This window comes from Toxorhynchites rutilus, chromosome 2 (assembly GCF_029784135.1).
Source record: "Toxorhynchites rutilus septentrionalis strain SRP chromosome 2, ASM2978413v1, whole genome shotgun sequence".
NCBI lineage: Eukaryota > Metazoa > Arthropoda > Insecta > Diptera > Culicidae > Toxorhynchites > Toxorhynchites rutilus.
The window spans coordinates 342,196,667-342,220,485 of record NC_073745.1 but is presented as its reverse complement, the minus strand read 5'-3'; the positions used below and the strand labels follow the sequence as shown (position 1 = coordinate 342,220,485).

The 23,819-nt window shown below is 38.4% G+C and overlaps 2 protein-coding genes across 6 annotated transcripts in view; one reads left to right on the top strand and one right to left on the bottom strand.

Moving 5' to 3' along the window:
- The window catches only part of LOC129764754 (BAI1-associated protein 3), a 285,766-nt gene that overhangs the window by 85,415 nt on the left and 176,532 nt on the right, over positions 1 to 23,819 (bottom strand). For all 4 annotated transcript variants that reach the window (XM_055764208.1, XM_055764209.1, XM_055764211.1 and 1 more), the window contains one exon: positions 7,501 to 7,669. In XM_055764208.1, the coding sequence (XP_055620183.1) occupies positions 7,501 to 7,669 (169 nt within the window). The remainder of the gene's footprint in view (positions 1 to 7,500; positions 7,670 to 23,819) is intronic.
- Positions 5,523 to 6,874, top strand: LOC129764755 (37 kDa salivary gland allergen Aed a 2-like). 2 transcript variants are annotated; one of them, XM_055764213.1, is made up of 5 exons: positions 5,523 to 5,663; positions 5,717 to 5,968; positions 6,035 to 6,256; positions 6,313 to 6,495; positions 6,556 to 6,874. In XM_055764213.1, exons 1-5 carry the CDS (start codon positions 5,622 to 5,624, stop codon positions 6,862 to 6,864), a joined length of 1,008 nt encoding a protein of 335 aa, XP_055620188.1. In that variant the 5' UTR covers positions 5,523 to 5,621; the 3' UTR covers positions 6,865 to 6,874. The 2 variants fall into 2 exon arrangements, with proteins under 2 accessions (XP_055620188.1, XP_055620187.1); XM_055764212.1 differs by having other exon boundaries at positions 6,313 to 6,498.

Sequence of the window (23,819 nt, the reverse complement as noted above, 5' to 3'; positions counted from 1 at the left end):
ACTTCTTGGCAAATTTGTCGATCTTTTACTTCCGGAACTTTTCCGGAACATCCAGCCGGGACTTGCCGACGAAAAACTCCTGGCCAGGGATTTGCTTGGCGTCCGCTTCAATGTACGTCTTGTTGTCCATCACGATGCATTTCGGCGCAGGATTTGGCCACTGAATTCTGTTTATCGGTTCGGTTAGGCACCTTCCTTACCTTTAAGACATGAAGTCCGGCCCGTTTCACTGTCCGCTGGACGAACCAGACGGAAGATTCGGATTGTGCTTGAAGTAATCCGTTATCTTCAGCTCACCACTGAGTCGTCTGAGTCTCCTTGAATGATTTTACCACACAGGACTCGGTCGAATGGTCAATTCTCAACTGTTTCGCGATTCAGCTGTGAGACTGTTCTGAATTTTTCACGACCGTGCCCATAATTTTTTGTCGAAGCACTTCTTGCTTGGAAGCCACTTCGATAACCACTTGATAGTTTGTGACAAAATTTTACACTTGTAAACATTACAATCTACGCTGGATTCGTTTTTGCGCAATTTTTTTCCGTGATTTTCTTAGAATTACGCGATCGTACCTTCGTTGCATTTGTCAGAAATACTGAAAACAAGTGTAATAAACCTTTTGTTCATTTGATAGAGACATACGGAGTATTTTGTCACGTTATATATTGATATGAATTCTTTAGAACAAATTTCTAAACGTTTTCTCATCATAACATTGTCCTATGGCAGAATACAATAAATACAACAAAATGAACACGGCTCAAAAGGGACGTTTCCTTCTTTAGGTTTTGCGATTAGCAACACATTTTCCCTTTCTTTTTTATTGATAGAGATATAGAAGGTAGAAGATATAGGAGTGCGTTATTTCACCTGAAAATCAATTTCCACTTTCAAACGAAGATCAATTTCAATAGCGCAAACATCGAATGGACCGACAAAGCTTATCATTATCAAATTTTCCGACCTTCCTTAAGAGTTTTCCGAAATTTTTCCGATTTCTCTCTCCATAACATTGATCTACTGGCAATGACGAATACATCAAAATAAAGATGACTCAAATCGGACGGTTGCTTCTTCGGGTTTCGCGCTTAGCAACACATTTGGCCTTACATTCTTATTTATATAGATGTTGGTTTTCCAAAGTTCACTAGATCGAACAGCTTTTTGGAATGCCAAAAAAAGAGTGTTTTGAGTGAGAATGAAAAAGGCTGCTGATGCTAATTAGAAGGTAAATCGGATATAGTTTGGAACTGTTTTAATGATCCAGATACGAAAGTTGAAAAATCGAATCTGTCAGCGAGGATTAAACGATCTGAAACAAGGTGATTGGTACGCTATTGTGTGTTGAGACGTTTTAAGTGTTATTTTTTATTTCATTTTTTAACTGAATACGTGGATTAAAACTATCAAGAATCGTATTTGCATTTTTAATTCAGGAATGGTAAAAGTGTGAAAATATATACGTTGGTGAATGTTGAAAATCTGGGAATAATTCAATAAACTTTTTTTAAGCGGTTTTATTACGCTTGGTCCGTTTGTAGGTACGTTTGTAACTTTGTAGCTTTGTCTGTAGCGCTGTTCCATGTAATAAAGGGTGTGTCACATCAAATTGCATCACGGAAAAAACGCTGTAGAAATGTAATTTTTAGGAATTAAATCTTCAGCTTTCGCTTATAATCAGATAAGAGTGTATAGATCACGTTGGCCATGCTTCACTGTCAATTTTTCGTAAATTTGGAAAAATGTCGTCGAACGAAAAAGAGCGTCGTGAATTAATCCTGTGCACTCATTTCGAGAATCCAAAGTTGTCACATTGGGACATCGGTAAGATGCTGGGAATCATCCAATCCACGGTCAGCAGAGTACTAAAACGATACTTCGAGAACCTAACCATCGATCGGAAGGTGAAGAACGGCAAAAATGGATGCTCCGTCAGTGAAAAAGATCACAAGCGCGTAGTTAAGCAGTTTAGACGTGATCCGAGAAGTTCGGTCCGGGATGTCGCCAATAAGCTGAATTTGTCAAGTTCATTCGTCCAGCGGACCAAGCAGCGGGAGGGCCTGCGTACATACAAGGTTCAGAAGGCTCCTAACCGCGACGAAAGGCAAAACATGGTGGGGAAAACGCCTGCCCGGAAGCTGTACACCGAAATGCTGACGAAGCCGCATTGCCTGGTAATGGACGACGAAACCTACGTCAAAGCGGACTTTCGTCAGCTGCTGGGCCTGTTGTTTTTCTCCGCAGAGGACAAATTCAGCGTTCCGGAGGAGATTCGCAAGCAGAAACTATCCAAGTTTGCCAAAAAGTACATGGTGTGGCAAGCGATCTGCTCTTGCGGAAAGCGGAGCGCCCCCTTCGTGATGACCGGCACGGTAAACGCGTAGGTTTACCTTAAGAAGTGCCTACAGAAGCACTTACTACCACTATTGAAGCAGCACGAGGGCCCGACCATCTTCTGGCCGGATCTCGCTTCGTGCCACTATTCAAAGGACGTGTTGGAGTGGTACGAAGCCAACGGGGTCACCTTCGTGCCAAAGGAAATGAACCCGCCCAACGCCCCGGAGCTTTGCCCAATAGAGAAATATTGGGCGATTATGAAGCAGGCCCTCCGGAAGAACCCAAAAGTTGTCAAATCGGAGGCGGACTTCAAGAGAAAATGGATTTCTGTTCAAAAAAAAAAACTACAACCTGACGTTGTACAGAACCTTATGGACGGGGTAAAGAGGAAGGTGCGAGCATACGGGCTTGGGCTTGAAGTATGAATAAAAAGAAAATGCCAAAAGTTGTTTAATAGTTTTTATTTTACTGTCTAAAATTTTCAAAAGGATCGGTCTACTGGGCGAATTTCTACAGCGTTTTTTCCGTGATGCAATTTGATGTGATACACCCTTTAGAAATTTAACCCCTTCCTGATGTCCGATTGATGTGAAATTTGGAACACATCTTTTTCTCTGATGTCATTATAAAACTGCGTATTCCATGATCATTAAAATCCAAGATGGCGCCCGCTACAAAATGGCGGATTATATATTTTCTCAAAACCTCATCAATATGGGTATCGAATGAAAGGACTAGTAGAACACAGATATTTATGGAAAATGTAAATCCAACATGGCAATCGCTACAAAATGGCGAATTGCATATTTTCTCAGAACCGCTTCAATAAAGGTATCAAATGAAAGGGATTTGCTAATAGAACACAGTTAGTTATGAAAAAAGGCAGATCCAAATCAAATAAAATTATTTGACAGTACGTAATGAAAATATTCCGCAGAAAATTAGATAAGAGATGAACATTTTGGAAAAATTGTCAAATGGTTTTATTATAGAGATATATACTAATGATACAGATATAAAATAAAATAATTATAAAATAACATTATAAATAACATAGATATTGTACTAAAAGCTTGGAAATAATTAAGCAAGTAGCAGTTAGCAATTATCGCACTCCTTCTTTCATTAATATAGGGCATTGATGAGATTAAAATAAAATCGTTCCGTTATCCACAGTAAGTGATTTCATCATCTGCCCCACGATTTTATTTTAGATAACAACTAACTGGGAAACTTCAGGGAAACTTCGATATAACGTATCCTCGTTATAATGTACCCTCGTTATAACGTACCCTCGATATAACGTAACTCGATATAACGTACACATTTTCAAAGTCTAAAGGAATAATTTTTTGAATTTTGTTTTTCTGAAAGAACAATAAATTATCTGTATTTTGATACTAAAGCTTGATTTGGTATTTTGAACCAATCCCGAAGTACAACTGTTTTGTGATACCGGATTCTAAATGAATCAAATTTTAATAACATTACGAAGGCAAACATCGTGAGAAAGGTGGACTTCATGTTCTAGTTGAATTTATTCATTGACCTTACTCAAACAGCAACACAATAAACTAATATAAGCTATGTTTCTGAGTTCTTCATCATTTGATATAACGTACAATTTTGAAAGTAAAATGTACGTTATATCGAAGTTACCCTGAACATGCCTAATTATTCTCAAGCTTTCAGTACATTATCTGTATTATTATTATGTTTAATCACATTGAAACCATTTAATTTTTTTTTACTTTTTTATTTGCTTCTTCTTCTTCTTCTTCTTCTTAAATGTCACTAACGTTCCTAGAGGAACTTCGCCGTCTCAACGTAGTATTACTTGCGTCATTTTTACTAGTACCTAGCTGAGATTTCTATGCCAAACGACACGCCTTGAATTCATTCTGAGTGGCAAGCTCTAGAAAACGCGTGACCTCAGTACGAGTCGGAGGAAATTTCTTTGACGAAAAATTCTCACCACCATTCCCACAGTATGAACGAACAATAACAGAACTCTGATTTTTGGATATGTTATGTAAAAAACCTCAGCTTTCAAGAACAAAAAATTAAAAATATAGCATCCGTGGTTCCGAAACCATGTAAACTATAAAAAACTAATACAGTAAATAATTACGAAATCAAAATCTTTTTTTTTCGCAAGTCTAATATTTTTCAAAACAGACTATCTAATTGGCTTTAATTTTATGTGTCGATCATCTGAATCGGTCCAGTAGATCAAAAGTGATCAATTTTCGTTTTGGAAAAAGGAGGAAAAAAAAATTTTCGAATCATCGGTTAACTTTGAAAAATCATTACTCAAAAAAGAAAAAAACGCCTCTTTGGTTTCGACATATGTTATGTAAAAAATCTTCAGCTTTTCAGAAAAAATATAAAAAATATAACGCCCTTGGTACCGAAACTAAGAAAACAATAAAAAACGAATACAATCAATAGTAACGAGAACAGAATTTAAACTTTTAGCAGGTTTATTATTTTTCCAAAAAAGACAAGGTAATTTATTTTGATATGTCGATCATCTGAATCGGTCTAGTAGTTCAAAAGTTATGAATTTTAGAAAAAAGTCATTTTTGGAAAAAAGATTCGGATTGGAGTTGATTTTTCGGACCACCCTAAAATGGAAATGGTCACCCTACTGAAGAAAAAAAAAATATGGGTCTAATGTTTTGCGATGAAGAACAAAACTACCACTTTTCACGAAAATCTGAGAACCACTATATCGGTTTGGCATGGAATGGCTAAATTTGAGTGCTATGATTCATGAATTCGTGGAAAGAGAATTTCATACAGATTTGAGTTCCGAGCTAATCAAATTTCGGGGACAAAACTCTTTGACAAAATATTGTATATTGAATACATGTTTTCTCATTTAAATGATCAATGGCAGTGCCAGAGTGATTAGTGGCGCTAGCATTATTCACATCTTGTGATCTTCACGTTCTATCTTCATTAAGACCGAATCTTCTCTTCCATCAAAATCTGAAACCAAATTCGGTGACAACCAAATTACAACTGCATATTGATGACGACGTATTAATCCGGTGCAGAATTTGTGAATGATTCGTCCGAACCAAAACAAGTCAACGCTCGGGAGTTTTGCGGCAAAAAAGGTGCCTTATCTGACCCCATTCGCCGGGGCACCACCATGTTTGTTAACATTCATCGTCACATCGTCGCCTCGAGATGTCATGCAGAGTACTTAGTTGGCGCACTAATTATCGTTAACGATTGATTGCACAGTAATTGAGCGGTGTGGCAGATTACAATCATGGTGTTTTGTGCAGTCGGAGCGTTATTGCTGCTCCTGGTGGTTGGTTTCGTTCAGGTGAATTCTTCAAGATTCTAACGACGGAAATTCGCTAGCATTTACAGCCGACAAGGGGAAACACTAATGGTGCATTCGATCCGGAGGAAACGCTTTTCGCATTCACCAGATGCATTGAAGATTATGCCTCGAAAGGTTCAACTCCGGAGCCGGGTGGTCGGGTGGAACGGATTGAACGGTGGATGAGTTGGGAGCTGCACCCAGCAGCCGGGGATCAGCAGACCAGGTGCTTTGTGCACTGCTTGTTGAGCCGACTGGAACTGTTGGTGCCGTTGGAGGGAAATTTCAGAGTATTCCAGCTTGACGCAGTTGTGGTTTTATTGGAATTGAAAACGAATCCCATTCATTGTTTGCAGGCTAAACGACTGCTTTCACAGTATGAACGGTATGGTAGTTACGTAAACTGCTCTCGGATTGAAGTTGAAATGATTGCTAAAGGTCTGGAAAATCGGTATGAACTGCGGGATTGTGACTCAGTGTACGAAGCATTTACGGAAAGTATTCTGCCGAACATAACGATTTTCAAACAAATCTTTTTGCTTGATCCCGACGTCAGTGCGAAAGTTTATTTGGATTCGGTAGGATGGCTCGTATCAGGATTCTAAAATACGTTATAGTGATGAATCGTTTTCAGGGCGCCCTGGTTAGACAGCAAAAGCAGTCATATTTTCAGTTCTGTGAACAGGCGATTTATAGTAACAAAACGGACGTTTGGTGTGCTGCTCGAAATTATACAATTCCTGCTGATGAAGATTTTCCCAGGCATATCAATTGTATATTCAGGGGGTTACGTTACCTAAATAGAGAGGGAGCAATCGTTGTGAGTTCAGTTATATAGATGGGTATCTCATCAGTTTCATCATCATCCGTTTTTCAGATCGATGAAGTTATCCGTGATTTTCATGTGGCCGGAATGACGGATCTGGATTCCGAGATTACGACATATTTGAACAATTGTCTGAGTGGGCCGAGCGATGGAGTCATATCATATTACAAATGTTTACTAGAAAGTCCTTTTGTTGAGCAGTTCAAAGAAGCTTTGGATTATCGAGAAATTAGATCCAGTGATTATTATTATATGTTGCGGCACGAGTCACCATCTTACAATAGGACTGAAATTCAGGAAGCGGTAAATGTAATCTACGAAACTCATTGTGGGAAATATATATCTTCTGCATACAGATAACCGTAGGAATCAGAATGCAATCAATTAGTTTAATTCTAGCGATAATGAAACATCCACACCAGAAGTATTCCGAGTCGAGATTCTTTTCGGAAGTTGACTCTCTTCTGTACGGCTCTAATTATTAAATTGCCCATTCAAAGCATTCATACACACATGGGAAAGGAATGGACAGACCAACAATCTGTTCCGGACGATTTGAGCCAGCACGTTCGTTGTTATGCTCACATAACGTGTCGAGTGGCTGCATGAACACAGAATCTGTTGCATCATGGAATGCTTGTTCATCCATATCATAGTTAAGACTTTTAACAACACTAGTTGGCTTCGGAACTTTGGCCGAGAATCTGGACAGTGTCTAACACTGTGGCACGGAGGCAAAATTTATTTATCACTATTAATGACAACGAAAATCTATATGATCCAAATATTTTCTCGCAGTGCAACACCCTCATATTTCTGTGATTCTCAAACCGCCACAGTGCTGTTTGCTTTCATCTTGAGTCGGTGCTGTTTGACTTTATTCTTTATTCGGGAACTTTTTTTTCTCTTGTTCTGCATCTCCAGTGATAGGAAAAGCTATCTCGGTGTATTTGTGGTGGTGTGTGGATCAAAAAGCACAAGTGTGCCTCAACTTACCATTGGCGTCCTTCGCTTCGAGTCCTTCCGCTTCCTGGACGATCACGGTGAGGACGATAATCTTGGGCTTCTCCTCGTTGGCCGCATGCAGCAGCCGATAGTGTCTATCGGCGGACACACTAAACACCCGCTGAGCCTGCAGGTACATCTCCTCCTTGTAATGGGCAAACTGGAATGATTACCCACAATTTTTCACCCCCGGAGAGAGGACAAAGAAGAAAGAGATAAAAAACAGGTATTCAGTATGCTTGTTAAATTCTCCATCCACATAGTTGGGCAGAAAGTTTCTAAAGAAAAAAAAAAACACCGACGGAAATATACAGATATGCAAACGAAAACATCCTAAAACGAGAACAAAAATATTTGTCATGCGTTCATGCAAACATAAGTGGAAAAGTGGTGGGCGTTCGCAGTTTCGGTTTGCTCGACAGGCTGCCGTCTTGAGCACATGTTTCGCTCGCAATGGGGTGATTCCAACCGTGTACACTCGGAATTTATCCTATCCGATGCCGAGTGGTGGTGGTGGTGGGTGGTAGCGGAGAAAGGAGAATAAAAATCAGATCGGAATCTAAATTTGATGCCTTGGGGAATTCTCCAGCATCACAATCAACAAACACCGAGCCTAGCCATCACCGGGTTACACCTTTGCTGACACTTTTTTATGATATGACGTACGGTGGAGAGAAAAAAAAAGTGCGTACAATTGTACGAAACTGAGCTGAGCTGTGCTGACGAGGGTGATTTTTATTGCAATGAACCGTTGATTGAGTTCTTTTGGGGCAAGATTGTGACAATTGAATGTTCCGCAAAGATCAAATGTAGCTGGGTTCTGGAGCTTTTTTTACGCTTTCATTTTATCCACGTTGAGGGAATTGCCAAAATACTGATGTTGAGGCGATTGATGAAGGAGAGTCCAATTCACTACGCTAGGACTCGTAACTCGTGACCACAATATACTCGATTCAGTTGCCGGTTGAGTGCTGATAAATATGTGCAAATAAAATTCTTAAATGTTTCTTACAAAAAACTGTCGGAGCGCTCATCAGAAAGGTCTCTCATTTGATTCCATAATCATGTTTCTTTACGCCTTTGGAATATGTTCTAACACCTGAATCAAAGGTTAAATTTAGTCGAACATGATAACAAAATTGATTTTGTTTTTTTTTGAATAGTCAAATTTAATTTTTTTGTATGTATAAAAGTGACTTTCAACACTTTTGACTTTACTTCCATTTTTGGGAAGAATTTTGGGAATTGAACTCGTGACCAGGGTTGCCAATTTCATGACGATTTTTAAGAGAACCAAAGCATCATTTTTCTAGACAGATAAAGGTATCACAATCATCCATTGCCATCTTTCATGTAACTTAACAACTCTATCTTCCCAGAATGTGTTTGCTTTTACATCGAAAACTGTTTACGGTATTTTCTATGCCTTCCATAGAGTCGAAGTTTTCGCCCTTGGGATAATTGTGCAAGGACCTGAACTTGATCCAAAAAATAAACTGACGGTGCAACAGCCGGTTAGTTCAGCTGGTGGGAAAGCAAGATTTATGAAGTGTGTCGCAGACCGAAATGCAATCTATTGAAGGGAATTCTGTGGAACTCACGCATCGTAACGATTTCGGCTTCGGCTTCGTTCAGCAGAAAACTTTGAACCTCAAATGTCATTTTTACGCAAGATGGCGCAGTAGTGATCGCGTAATACATAGCTGACTGCGTTTGCCCTGTCGCGCTTGAAGATGCAGAAAAGTGTTTGAATGACGGCGGGTTCAGATGAAAGGTTTGAACCCGGTAGTCATAAGTCACTGAGCGATACTATGCGCCCGTAATCACTGTGGTGTCGCCGGACGGCAAAGTGTCAAATATCTATTAAATACCTTTAATCCGATCATTAGGGATAATTCGTTTGACGTTAGTGAATAAAAATAAAATTATGGATATGAAATCATTACCTGCATATTGACATAAGACTACGTCTTTGAGCAATGATATCAAATAATCAAACTATTAATTAAATAGTTATGTTAGCTCTGAACTTTGATTTTGATGGTTTGTATTTCAATCTAATCGGAAATTCTCTAAAATTAATCGGTAAATTATACATTACGGTTCCCTAACCCATAAATGATTTAAATTAAGGAAAATCGAAAGAACACAGTCCTATCGTGTACCAGTGGCCAAATAGCGAGGTACATATTTGAATATCACTGCTAATCAGACGAGCGTGAATTGGTCGCTCAAAATGCAAATGCAACATTCGTTCTACGGACAATGTGGATATTGAAAATATTGCAATCTTAGCTCCGCCGTATTCCATTCATTGCTATTCATGCCATTATCAGTTATCCAAAGGGCGAACACGAAATTATTGCGACACATTCAACAGGGCATAACTTTTTTACCATTGGGTAAAAATCAACCAAATTTTGCACACTTTCTCATTGATGTGTATAGTCTACATGCTGTCAAACTCGAAGTCGTGTTTTTCGATTCAACGAAAATGGAGGTCCGCCAACGCGACCAACGCGAGTCGAGAGAACAAATTCTTTCCAAACACCTGGAAATTCCTGACCTGTCGCACCGGCAGTTGGGAAAAATGTTGAACATTCACCATTCAACCGTCTCCAGAGTGTTGAAGCGGTTCCAGGAGCGGTTGACGTTGGACCACGGCAAAGGAGCTGGAAGAAAACCGGGACCGGATAACAAAAAGACGGAGGGAAAGGTGAAGCGGATGATTAAAGCAAATCCCAACGTCTCAAGCCGTGATTTGGCTAAAAAGCTCGGCATGTCGCAGAGCTACGTCCAGAATGCAAAGAAGAGAGCTGGACTACATACATACAAGGTACAGAACTTCCCAAACCGCGATGAGCGGCAACAATCGACGGCTAAAACTCGGGCACGGAAGCTCTACGAGAAGATGCTGACAAAATATGGCTGCTGTGTGATGGACGACGAAACGTATATAAAAGCCGATTTTAAGCAAATTCCGAGGTTGGAGTTTTTCACCGGCAAGAGCAAGTTCGATGTGGACGACAAATTTAAGAAGAAGAAAATGTCGAAGTTCGCCTCCAAATATCTCGTTTGGCAGGGCATCTACTCTTGCGGACTGAGGAGTGAGCCTTTCGTGACAAAGGGCACAGTAAATGGCGAGATCTACAAATCTGAGTGCCTCCAGAAGCGCCTTTTGCCGTTCTTGCAGCAGCACGACGAAGCTCTGCTATTTTGGCCAGATTTGGCATCATGCCACTATTCTAAAAGTGTTCTGAAGTGGTATGAGGCCAATTCTGTCCATTTTGTTCCAAAGGGCTGCGCCCGGTGGAGCAGTACTGGGCAATAATGAAGCGGGAGCTTCGGAAGAGCAAGAAGACAGTCAAAGACGAGAAGGACATGTTAAGAAAATGGAAAAAAATGAGAAACTGGTACCGGATGACACTGTAAAGACTTTGATGGAGGGCATCAAGCGAAAATGCGTTCAATTTTACACTCAAGGCTCCAACTTTTCTTTTGATTTTTGAAATAAATATATGTATAAAACTACCCTAAAATTTTGGTTTGATTCTAAACATTATAAGAAAATTGGCATTACATTTTTTTTTAATTTCGTGTTCGCCCTTTAGACAGCGACCAGATGGCACCAAGGTTTTCGAAATGATCTTTCTCTGAGCCAGGTGTTTAGTTTAGTTTTTCTAATAGGCCTTTTTTCAATGCAAGAGGCAAATGAGCTGATGAATTTTAAAGCTTCTTATAATTCAGAACATCATTATAATCATTCAAGTCGTTTGGCTCAAACAATCAGACAGCAGTCATTTTCAATGCAGATGTCACACACACAGAGGTTTTGCTCGATTCTAAGGAATAATGAAAGATAGATATCGCACAGTATAGTGCGATTTTGTTCGATAGGTACCGCGTCGAGTTGTATACCGTCTGGTGAAGTCTTCTAATCGACCCTTTAAAATCATCTTTTACTATAAAACTTCTAGTATTTCTACCAAAACTATAATATTAGATTATTTTCAGACACAATTCTCGTTCAAGATTTTTCAACCACTTGCAAATAACATCTTTCTCCGTTACATGAAATAAATGTTTGATAGAGAAAATATGATAGAATAAAGACAGCCTTGAATCGGACAATTCCATTCTCGAGTTTTGCTCTTATCAACACTTCCGGCGATCTATTTTCATTTGTATAGATAGAAGAAGATATAGGAGTGCGTTTTATCACCTGAAAATCAAAAATCAAAATTACAATTTCTAGTTTGGAGCAAAGATCAATTTCGTTAGCGCAAATATCAAATGGACTACCAACGCTTGTCACTGTGTAATTGCAGAACATATAGGAATTGAATCTTCCGAGTTTTTCCATTTTCCTTCAGAGTTTTCCGAATATTTTGAACTGTCATGTTTGGTTGGAATATGTGTAATATTTTTATGGGGCCCCTTCTCCATTCCAGAGAAGGAAGATCATTATAGAAACATTTCTCGTGCCCAAAAACCTTCACATCCCAAACTTGGCTCTATTTGGTTGATTAGTACTCGAGTTCTGCAGATGTTTGTGTTTCATTTGTATGGCAGCCCCGTTCCCCTTAGAAAGAGGGTAGGTGTGTCGAGCCACCATAGAAACATTTATTGCTCCCTAAAACCTCCATATGCCAAATTTGGTTTAATTTGCTTGATTAATTGTCAAGTTATGCAAACCCCTACATACTACATAAAAATTTTTACGCCGATCGGTTCAGTAATTTCCGAGTCCATAAAAATCAGAAAGACAGACAGACAGACAGAAATCCATTTATATATACAGTTATTCCATGTGAAACCGATAAAGTGGTTCTCAGATTTTCGTCAAATGTGGTAATCTTGTTCTTTAGCGCAAAAAATGTTTTTTTTTAATTATTAGGATGCCCATTTCCATTTTAGGGTGGTCCGAAAAATCAAAATTTTCCACAAAAAAGACAAAAAAGTTATTTTAAAAATTGAAATTCATTTTTCTCAAAAACGTTTTTTTTGAATTCCCAAAAATATATATATGAAGAGCCCTTAAAATTTCCAAAAAGTAGTCCATACATTGGAAGATGGGCACTTTTACATGGGTTTTTCGAACAACAACTTTTTCATGTTTTATTTGAAAAAAATACAACTATTCCTAATTTTGTTTAAAGTCAAGATATCGATATAGTTACACTTATATCGTTACACTTTTATGTATAAATTATCGCAATTTGCATGAGCTGCTAGCTTTTCTCTATTTAGAAACATGACAAGAATTTTGTAGGTATCATAGTTTTTAAGTTATAATTTTTTATAAAAAATCAAGAAAAAAAATTTGGCTTTTTCCAAAAAGTAGTCTAATTCTTTTTCGAATATTCCAAGTATGCAAAGTTGCTTAAATGACCCATGTCTTTACACCCACAACGTTTCGCTGCTATGGTGCTGCCAACTCCTAAGACGAGTTGGCATGAAATTCGTCAAAGGTTTTAAATTCCATCGAAGTGTTTCATGAAATCACTAATTGAAACTCGAGTGGCGTCGTATGTTATCGAAGGCGCATATCTGATAAGAGAAACTTCAGAGAATTGTGAATATTCGATTTTTTTTTCAAAAACGTTTATTAATTAGACTTAATTACTTATTATTTAACGTTTACAGAGTCAAATTCAACCTTAAAATATAACTTCTACTCAATTGAGACTAACGATTTAGTAATAACTAAATCTAACTCTAGATTAATTGGACAGGATTAGGATTTACGACTAGGATGGATCAAGTGGAATATACGAAATTGTTTCAATTTAAAAATCGATTTTGGACGGGATAAGATTCGTCCGTAAATAAATAAATAAATCAATTCCACCATATTTCCATATTCAAAGTGACATTTTGCAGAGGCCTGTTTCTAAGCTGAGGATTCTTGAATTGAGGACAGTGAAGCCTCATTATTCGCCGATGTCGATCAAAACACAAGATGAAAGGGCTTGCTTCTAAGGTGGTCCGATATACAGTTCTTGAACTCACACTTGAAACATAAAAAGTAGTGACAAGAAAAAAAAACTTTCCTGTTGCAGTGCCCTTCTTCTGATGTACGGATGACTTGTTAGTTATTGTATGGACTATTTTGATTTTTTTCCAGCGTAATTAAAAAAAAAATTCGATGTTTTTCAATGAAAATTTCAAAAAAAAAATCCTACATTTCATTCCTCGATCAACATTTTGTATGTGTCATTGCTTTTGAATTATTCGAGTTGGGATGAAGTTGGTCACCTGGTTGGTGATCTATGGCAAAACGTAAATTAAAAGTAATTTTGAAATTTCATTCAAAACAAGTATTAAACCGAAAAAAAACAAGTTTTTTGAAAACCGGAAAATCACCCAAAATTTGATACCAAATGTCTCCAAATTGCATGAAATGTCCAGATCTACTGGTATCTCGAATTTTTTTCTGGTCGAAAATTGACTTTGTGGCATTGGTCGTTTTTTCGTTTGAAAAGCTGATTTATAACGATTTTTTTTTGAGATAACAGTAAATCTCGACGTTTCATGCGATTTTGAGACATTTGGCATCAATTTTTTGACGTAAAACTACGTCTTTCAGGAAGAGTGCCAAATCAGAAAACAGGTCACGTTTCTATGAAATAAAGTTAACGTTACTGTGAACGAATTCTCATGATCTGCATACCAATCGAATCGGAAATTCTCTAAGATTTATTTGATATGCTATACATTACAATTCGCTAATCTCTAAATGGTTTAAATTCATGAAAACTGGAAGAACTTCCTTTTTCCCATACATTTGTTCTGCTGATTTGTGTTCTAACCCTACCCGTACTTCGAATGCTCATAACTCGAACATTTCTTAACAGATCGGAAAGATGTTTGCATCAATTCATAGGATAACATAGGATAAAACATTCATAGGATAAAACATTATTTTTCATGAGATGAACAATAGAATAACTGTAAAATGTCAAGCGTTATCTAAACTGCCAAGTTTTGATTGGCCCGATTTACGGTTTCCCCAACAAAGACTTCATAATCGATGTACCTGTGGAAATCCACTTTACAAATATAAATGCAAGGTATTTTTGTTCCCACCGAGCTGTGTTTCCCTAACACGGACTTCAAAATCAATGTGCCTGGAGAACCCGCTTTGTCAAAACATGCAATTCGGGGTTATTTTTGTTCCCACTGAGTTGTGTTTCCCCAACACGGACTTCAAAATTAATGTGCCTGGGGGAATCCACTTTGCAACTACATGCAAATCGAGGATATTTTTTGGTGTTGAGTACTTTTGTACTCGCTTGTCGTTGTGCAGATCGGAATATGTTTCCCTGAAACGTACTTTTGAACTGAGAAGCCTCGGAAAATCGTCATTGAATCTCAAGCCTCGGAAAATCGGTGAATGAACTTTCGCGATTCGAGAACTTCGTAAACATGTGCAATAGATTCAGAGGGAAATGTAAAATACAATGATCGTTGGACAATTCTTCCGTTCACATATATTGGTAGTCCTAGGCATAATATCAAACGTAAAAGGACGTTCATCAAATTTATTTGTAACGAAGAACATAATCTATTACAAAAATTTCGATGCATTCTAAAATAATATTCGAAGTGGTAAACAAATGGATTGCATAATATAATTGCGTAGTTCTACATCGATAATATGCGGTCGTGTCCTAGACACAACCCCGTTACAATTTTTTTATTTTTTGAAAAGTTTGATTTCCCTCCTCCCCTCTTGGGCGATTTTTCGATTTTCAGAAATGCATTTCTTTATTTTCGGAAAACTTATATTTTGACATCTGCGACAATGGTAAATGAAGTCTGAAATAGCTAATATTTTGCATAGGGTATTTTATATTGCAAATCAACATTTCGCAGTAAGTCCCGTATGAAAAATCGATATGACGATTTCCATTGGCATCCTAAACCATACGTTTTGCCTTGTATTCCAAAGTCCCAGTGTGTCGATTTTTGACAAAAATATTTTTTTCGAGTTGACGGTAGATCTCGACGTTTCATGCAATTTGCAGATATTTGACATCAACATTTTTTTTCTCTCGAAAGCCCCGATGCTCAAATGTTCAGCGCATAGCGCCATTCACATAATACCGAAATCATAGAAGGTATTGAAAGCAGGGCGAAGATCACTCCTTCATTAGTCTCCCATAGTCCTAGTAAAGGTAAACGAAAAACACCCACTTCCCAGTGACGGAGAAAATCGACACAGTCAAGTGTCGTTTTCCCAACCCAAACACGATCGAATGAGCACTTTCCCATCTGAAATTACAGCCTCTTTCGTCTATCATTACAGTAGCATACAGCCCGATGCTCATACCTTTGGGTACGCACCGTCCTACACCTCCTTCAGTTCTCCCTTCCTCTTTTGATGGCAGGGAGAAAAAAGCAACAAGATTATAACGGAAGGAAACTAGTAGCTACGGTTTTGTGCTCGATTCTCGACATACAAACCGAGTGGATCAAATAGGATAACGGTGGGTTACACAGGGAATAAACAAAAAACAAACCCCCACCCTCATCCACCTGAAAGGTAATCTTTCATCACTCGTTGGTGCCAGGTTTGGGTCCGTCTGTGACGCACATGGTTCGATATTAGATATTCGTCGGAGTGTGATGCCACCCTTCCATCGGATAGAGAACGCAAACTATGCCATAGATTCCTCGTCGATTGGTTGATGGTTAATTTTCCAATAAGACCTAATATATCTGAAGGAGGGACAGGAAGGATAAATCCACTTAAGAATACGTAAAATTTGATTTTGCTGCGGGTTTGGCAGAGGTTCAACTCGAAGGCGTTCATGCGTGCCTTCTTAGATCCATCTCGTACTGTTTGTTGTTCCAGTCACCACAGAGCTGGTTTGCTGAGAAATTGAATCACGAGCGAGCGGATTATGTTCACTGCCAGGGTATGGATTTCAGTATACAGGATGAGATTGAACTTCCTCTGGAGCACATGACTTACCAAATTTGAATTGATGATTGAGCTATAAATCAGAAGATGACCCGAAATCATTTTCAAATTAGCCTTCTGTTACAAGAGATGATGTGAATCAACTGGCGTGTGTTCGGTCCTTTATTGCCATAACTGCCATAACTGATGGGGGAGATTTTTCTATAATCCAGCGACAAATGGCAACGTGACGGCTTCTCGATGTGGACAAGAAAAGCGAGCGAGCGGCAGAGAGTCCAGTTTCACTCCGTAAAATGAGCGCTGCATATTTTCGCTAATGATGACAGCAGAAATTTCAACCACTCACGATCCCCTTTTGGACGAGGACATGATCCACTTTGTATACGTGACATAATTTAATAGTTTCTACGTAGCATATTAACTGGGTTTAGTGCCTGTGCTGCTTGCCATCATCGTACTGATTTCATACTCTGGAAATATTTTCCGAACAATCCCCTCCATGCTTCGCTTCCCGGACAGGCGTCTGGAGATAGATGAGGATGGTCGAAAAGAGCTCTCAGCATTCGTTTTCATCCAATAGTGAAAAATCTACTCATATATAAGAGGAAGTTTTAGGAGAGGGATAAGATTTTTTTAGTTTGCCTCTTATTTCATATCGTAATATTATATATGATATTTCTTGGATAATATTTTCTATTTTCTGATTATATTATATATATTTTCTGATAGAATTGAAGTAATTATAGTTTCAATTTCAACGGAAGCATCAGCTACATAATAGGAGTACCGCTAACTTTCTTGGTTTTTTTTTAATAAATGCTTTATTCTGCCAAAATGGTCTATTTTTGGCTTCATCAAAATTGGAGAAGTGCTGGTCAACCAGACCAAATTGCATCGATCGAAAAAGGTAGTTATCGGACGGAGCAATGTCTGGAGAATACGGCGGGTGAGATAGAACCTCTCATTTCAGCGTTTCCAAGTATGTTTTGACCGGTTTCGCGACATGCAACCGAGCATAGTCGTGCTGCAAAATAACTTAATTGTGTCTTTGCTCGTATTGTGGCTGTTTTTTCTTCAGTGCACAGCTCAAACGCATCAGTTGTCGTCGGTAGAGGTCCCCCGTAATGGTTTCATTCGGTTTCAGCAGCTCATGGTACACCACACCCAGCTGGTCCCACCAAATAGACAGCATAATCTTCTGGCCGAAAATATTCCGCGCGGCCGTCAATTTGATGCATGGCCGGGGTATCCATACGTTGCCCGTCGTTTGGGATTGTCGTAATGGATCCACTTTTCATCGCCAGTATCGATTCGATGCAAAAAACCCTTTCTTTTATGCCGTTGGAGTAGTTGTTCGTACGGGAAAAACGGCGTTCAACGTCTCGTGGCTTCAATTCATACGGCACCCATTGTCCTATCTTTCGAATCAATAGGAATGAACGAATGAACTTTTAAACGATCGGATATGGTTTTCTGGGCTACTCCAAGTATATCTGCAAGTTCTTGTTGCGTTTCTGATGGATCTTGATCGAGTAAAGCCTCCAATTCTTCATCTTTAAACTTTTTTGGTGGTCCGGAACGTTTTTCGTCTTCCATGTCAATATTACCACTTTTGAACCGTGCAAACCACGTCTGACACGCTCGCTCAGTTGGAGCATGGTCACCATAAACTTCAATCAAAATACGATGACTTTCCGCAGCTTTTTCTTCGTATTGAAGTAATGAATTGACACTCCCCGCAAAAACATTCTCGTTGGTACGAAGGCGAAGGCGATCTGGCGTAGTGGTAACATCCATGCCTCTCACGCTAAAGGTCACGAGTTCAATTCTCACTCCCGACATTCTTCCAAAAATGGAAGTAAAAGTGACGAACCAGCCAAATGAGTTGAAAGTCACTATAATACAGTAAAAAAAAAAAAATTTATTCGCCCACCGGTGTACATTATATGTCCAGCTTTTCTGTGTGACGTTTTTGACTGTTGGGTGAGAAAATACTTTGAGTTCATAGAATTGAATATGTTTTGTTTATACATTTGGACAAAAAACAACTCGTAATATTCGCCGAGGTCCTAGAAGCGCTGACATAGAAGTACAAAGTTTATAAAGGTCAAAATGTCATCTTAATGAAGTCTTTCCACGGAGTGGAATCTGTGTGTCGTCTTTTGAATTGTAAACAAGTAATTCAGGTGTGACTTAATTTGAGTTTGAATCAACTGATGCCTCGATTTGGTTCTGATTTCATCAGCCTAAACTAGGCCAGTTTATAAACTTTTTTCAAATTCACGCTAGCATTGGATCTTTACCTGTTCTGTGTAGGAAAAGTTGAATATAATATAAATGATGCTTCCTACTGTCAATTTCCGATGTATGCTTACAATTCCAATATTACAAATATCACATCTTCAATAAGAAAGTGGTATTTTCGTATAGTCAATGCATATAATTTAACAATTATTCAATAGATCTCTAGATTTAAAATAATTATTACCTGGCACGAATAGTCTATGACCCTCAAACCGTGCCGATGATCGAGAACCTAATGTAACGGTGAATCACAATTTCACCATCAATATTGCGAAGTCGATCATAGCTTAGTATATGTGCATCATATTCAAGCCAAAAATGGAAAATAAGCCCCGCAATAAAATGTGTGTTTGCTGCAGAAAACCATCATACACGCTCAGTGTAGTGGCTTTGGAATATACTACGGGATACCTGTGAGAAACCACGAAAATTATCGGTTCTTTCCAAGGCCACCAATAATTTCTACTAAAAAGTTCATTCTCAAATTTTAATAATATCGAACCCGGAAACAATTTACATCGGCTTCAAAATAAATTTAATTTTTTATTCCTTCTGATACCAACCAAACGTTGCTTTACATTTGTTTGGTTGCCATGAGAAAAAGTATTATTTGAATTTGAACGCTTTGATCGCTTTGAACGGGCGTGGACAATATTGAATTTGGTTCGTATGTTGCTGTTATTTATATTTGCCGGTTTTCTTAACGCCAGAATCCACTGGGGGAAAAATGCTTGGATTTTCTCCCTATATTTATTTTTTTCCGAAAAGCTTTAGAGCCGTTTTTTTTATTTCATCCTTAGATTCCATCATCCAGAATGGCACGGATTTTATACTCTTCTACTAGGGACTCAATCAATTCATTTCTTCTTATTTTTGAGAGTTTGTAACATTTGTGTCTTGCACTATTTACTATATCTTTGAGAGGAAATAGAAGGTTTTATGACAGACTTTTTAGAAAACAAATACTATAATGTACTTCAAAGGTATACTTTCAGACGAAAGCTTCGAACATGTTTGTTTTCCGCGTTCTTTGAGTTGTGAGGATGTTTCTTAATGTTATCGTTCAATAAAAACTATGCGTCTCCATAATGCAGTCCCGTATATTGAATCAATGAAGACGCATGAGAAATACAGGGAAACTTCGATATAACGTACCCTCGTTATAACGTACCCTCGATATAACGTCACTCGATATAACGTACATTTTACCTCGATATAACGTACACATTTCCAAAGTATAAAGGAAATTTTTTTTCAATATTTTTTTTCTGATAGAACAATGAATTATCTGTATTGTGATGCTAAAACAAATTTTGTACCTTCAATCAATCTCGAAATACAGCTGGTTTTGTGATTCCGGATTCTAAATGAATAAAGCTTTAATCAACAGTACGAAGGGAAACATCATGAGAAAGGCTGGCTTCGTCTTCTAATTGAAGTTATTCATGAACTTGACTAAAACAGCGACACAATAATGTATTACAGACTACGGTTGTGAGTACTTTATTATGCTTCGATACAACGTACAATTTTGAAAGTGAAATGTACGTTATATCGAAGTTTACCTGTACATATCTTAAAAATGAAACAATAAATGTTTTGATATTTCATGTAAAAAAGTCTAAACTTTCCCAATATAAAAAAATACAAAACGATGGGATCTCTCAGACTTCAGAATCGATCAATAGGTCAATAGTGGTAGTTTTGTTCCTTATCGATTAGGATTTTTCGAAAAAAATCCCTGATTAGGAATGCGGCCTTTTTTAAAATCAGGCATATGGCAATTAAAATTGACCCTATGATTATGAAAATGGTAACTTTGAACAGCTGCCATCTTGTGTACAAAATTAAAAAAAAAACAAACAGTAAAGGTTAAAAGCAGTCAATTTTCGGCTAATTTGGTGGAGAATTGCTCCATTTGAGAACAATTATACGGGTGTTGCATTGACCGCATTGACGACGTTGGACCACAACATTATTTTATTCAAGCGGATTGAATAAATATCACTTCGGATTTTATCCTAGAATGCATAGAAATTTCAGAAAAAAACTCTTCAGTAGGAAGTTTGGTGACCTGAGCAGAGCCGATAGTTTGCGTGGATTTGTAACGTTATTCTTTTTGTTGGTGTTAAAGTTACAACTGCTATTGTGGCGGTCTTCTTCCAGTTGACATAGACAGGGTCACATGCGATTATATGTTTGTTCTACCACCGTCACCCTTATTCCACATTTATAATAAACAAAACTGAAGGCTTTGATTGATCTGTTCCCCTAAGGAAAACGTATTACTTGATAAAATGCTAGAAAAACACGCCAGAGCAGAAGCGTAGCACAAACACAGAAGTTGTCCTCTATTTCATGTCGTCAAAAGAGTTTAAAAAATAGAAAATTTAACAGGGAAAAATACGAATTTTAAAAATTAAAAAGTGAACACCAAAAAACTGATTTTATCTTAAATTTTAAAAAAAATGAAGACTTGAAAGATAAATAAATGGGAATCTGAAAAAAAAAACAAAAAACAATTAAAACTAAACGTGTGACTGATTCGAAGTTGTTTTTTATTTACGGCTGGAGAGCACACAAATTTAGTTACAGACTAGGAATGTAATGTATAGTACATCAAACAAATTTTAGAGAATCTAATCGACCATTCGATTCGATTGGTACACAAATCCTCAAAATTCGTCCACAACAAAAATATTTACTAACGTTAACACCATTTCATGAAAATGTGGCTTGTTTTCTGAATTGGAACTCTTACTAGAAAACTTTTTTTTTTATAAATTCGTTTATTTTTACAGGCTCAGTTACATAAGTTTAAAGGAGCCGAAGTCTTAAATATATTTTTAAAACTATATATATGAACAATTTTCTTAAATCTATGGTTAGTAACGTGGGAAACCGATTACTCGCGGTGGACTCGAGATTAGAAGGGTGACATATTTTTCTCAGGAAAAGGATGGGGTATAAGGAAATTATTACAATGTTGATAATCACACACACTCAATTCTTAAATCTATTCGTACATCTGTTGTGAATTTACATTTCATTCTCCTGTTTATAGCAAGCGGACCAATTACTCACAAAGGAAGAAATGGAGGGTATAAGGATATAAGGATAATCACACCGAGCCAACACATCTCTCACCGGCACATTGGGCTGCCTTCCTCTAGCCCGAAGGGAGTTCTCTAAATTCGATCTGGCAACAAGATACACCTCACACGACCAAACAACGTGTTCGATGTCGTGGTAACCTCGGCCACAAACGCAGATGATATTGCTGCCGGCCAGATTGAAACGAAAGAGTAGCGCGTCTAACGAACAGTGATTGGACATGAGTCGGGAGAAGGTGCGAATAAAGTCCCGACTCAAGTCCAGACTTTTGAACCATGGTTTGAGGCTAACCTTAGGGATAATCGAGTGAAGCCACCGGCCCAATTCACCTTCGTTCCATTTGCGTTGCCAGTTAGCGATGGTATTTTTACGGACTAAAGAGTAAAAATCATTGAAGGCGATTTGACGCTGATAAATATCGCCTTCAATCGCACCTACCTTTGCTAATGAGTCAGCCCTCTCATTACCCGGAATTGAGCAATGAGAAGGGACCCAGACAAAGGTAATGACATAACAGCGTCTGGATAAAGCACTCAAAATTTCTCGTATTCTCTCAAGGAAGTACGGCGAGTGCTTTTCCGGCCTCACTGAACGGATAGCTTCGACGGAGCTAAGACTATCCGTTACAATGTAATCGAGTTCAACAGGTCGTGAGGCGACGCTGTCCAGCGCCCAGTGTATCGCTGCCAATTCAGCAATATACACTGAGCAAGGAAACTGAAGACTATGGGAGGTGCTGAAAATTTCGTTGAACACTCCAAATCCTATGAACTCGTTTATAGTGGACCCATCAGTAAAGTACATATTATCACAATTGATACCCCCAAACTTGGCATCGAAGATCGTTGGAGCGATCCTCGATCGTTGATAATTCATGGATATCTTGCTTCATGGACAGATCAAAATGTACAGAGGAATTGATGTAGTCAGGAAAACAAACACGGTTGGGAATATACGAAGAAGGATCAACCTGCAAGGAGATGAATTCATGATATGGGCTCATGAATCCAGAGTGAGAATTTAGCTCGATCAGCTGCTCAAAATTTCAGATCACCAATGGGTTCATAACCTTACACCGGATGAGGAACCGAAGAGATAATAAATTGAAGCGATCTTTTAGCGGGAGTACGCCTGCCAAAACCTCGAGACTCATGGTATGCGTTGAGGGCATACATCCCAACGCGATACGGAGACAAAGATACTGAATTCGCTCGAGTTTAATGAGGTGTGTTTTGGCAGCTGATTGAAAACAGAAACTGCCATACTCCATCACTGAGAGAATAGATGTTCGATACAACATTATAAGATCTTCGGGATGGGCTCCCCACCAGGTGCCGGTAATTGTACGGAGAAAGTTTATTCTTTGTTGGCATTTTTTACTCAGGTATGGGCCCCCCAAGTACATTTGGAGTCGAACCAAACCCCAAGATACTTGAATGACATAGCATGAGTGATCGGTTTACCCAAAAGTTGAAGCTTTGGTTTTGCTGGTCTATGCTTCCTAGAAAAAACCACCATCTCTGTTTTCTCCGTGGAGAATTCGATCCCTAGCCCAATGGCCCAGGTTGAAAAATTGTTCAAAGTATCTTGTAAGGGTTCTTGTAGGTCGGATTCTGTTGATCCTACGACAGAGACTACTCCATCATCTGCAAGTTGTCTTAGGCTGCAATTTTGTGTAAGACAATTGTCGATGTCGCTTACATAGATGTTGTACAAAAGGGGGCTTAAACATGAGCCCTGGGGGAGGCCCATGTAAGAGACCCGACTTACTGCCGAATCTCCGTGAGAAAAGTTCAAATGCTTTTCACAAAGCAAGTTATATAACATATTATTCAATAGAGGCGGCAGACCCCGAGAGTGTAATTTGTCTGACAGGACCTCTATTGAAACAGAATCAAAGGCCCCCTTTATGTCCAAGAATACTGAAGCCATTTGTTTTTTTCCGGCGTAAACCATTTGAATT

Coding starts and splice junctions, on each gene's coding strand:
- LOC129764755 (XM_055764212.1), top strand. CDS start 5,622: ATGGTGTTTTGTGCAGTCGGAGCGTTATTGCTGCTCCTGGTG. Junction 6,257..6,312: donor CGAAAGTTTATTTGGATTCG/GTAGGATGGCTC, acceptor AATCGTTTTCAG/GGCGCCCTGGTTAGACAGCA. Junction 6,499..6,555: donor ATAGAGAGGGAGCAATCGTT/GTGAGTTCAGTT, acceptor TCCGTTTTTCAG/ATCGATGAAGTTATCCGTGA.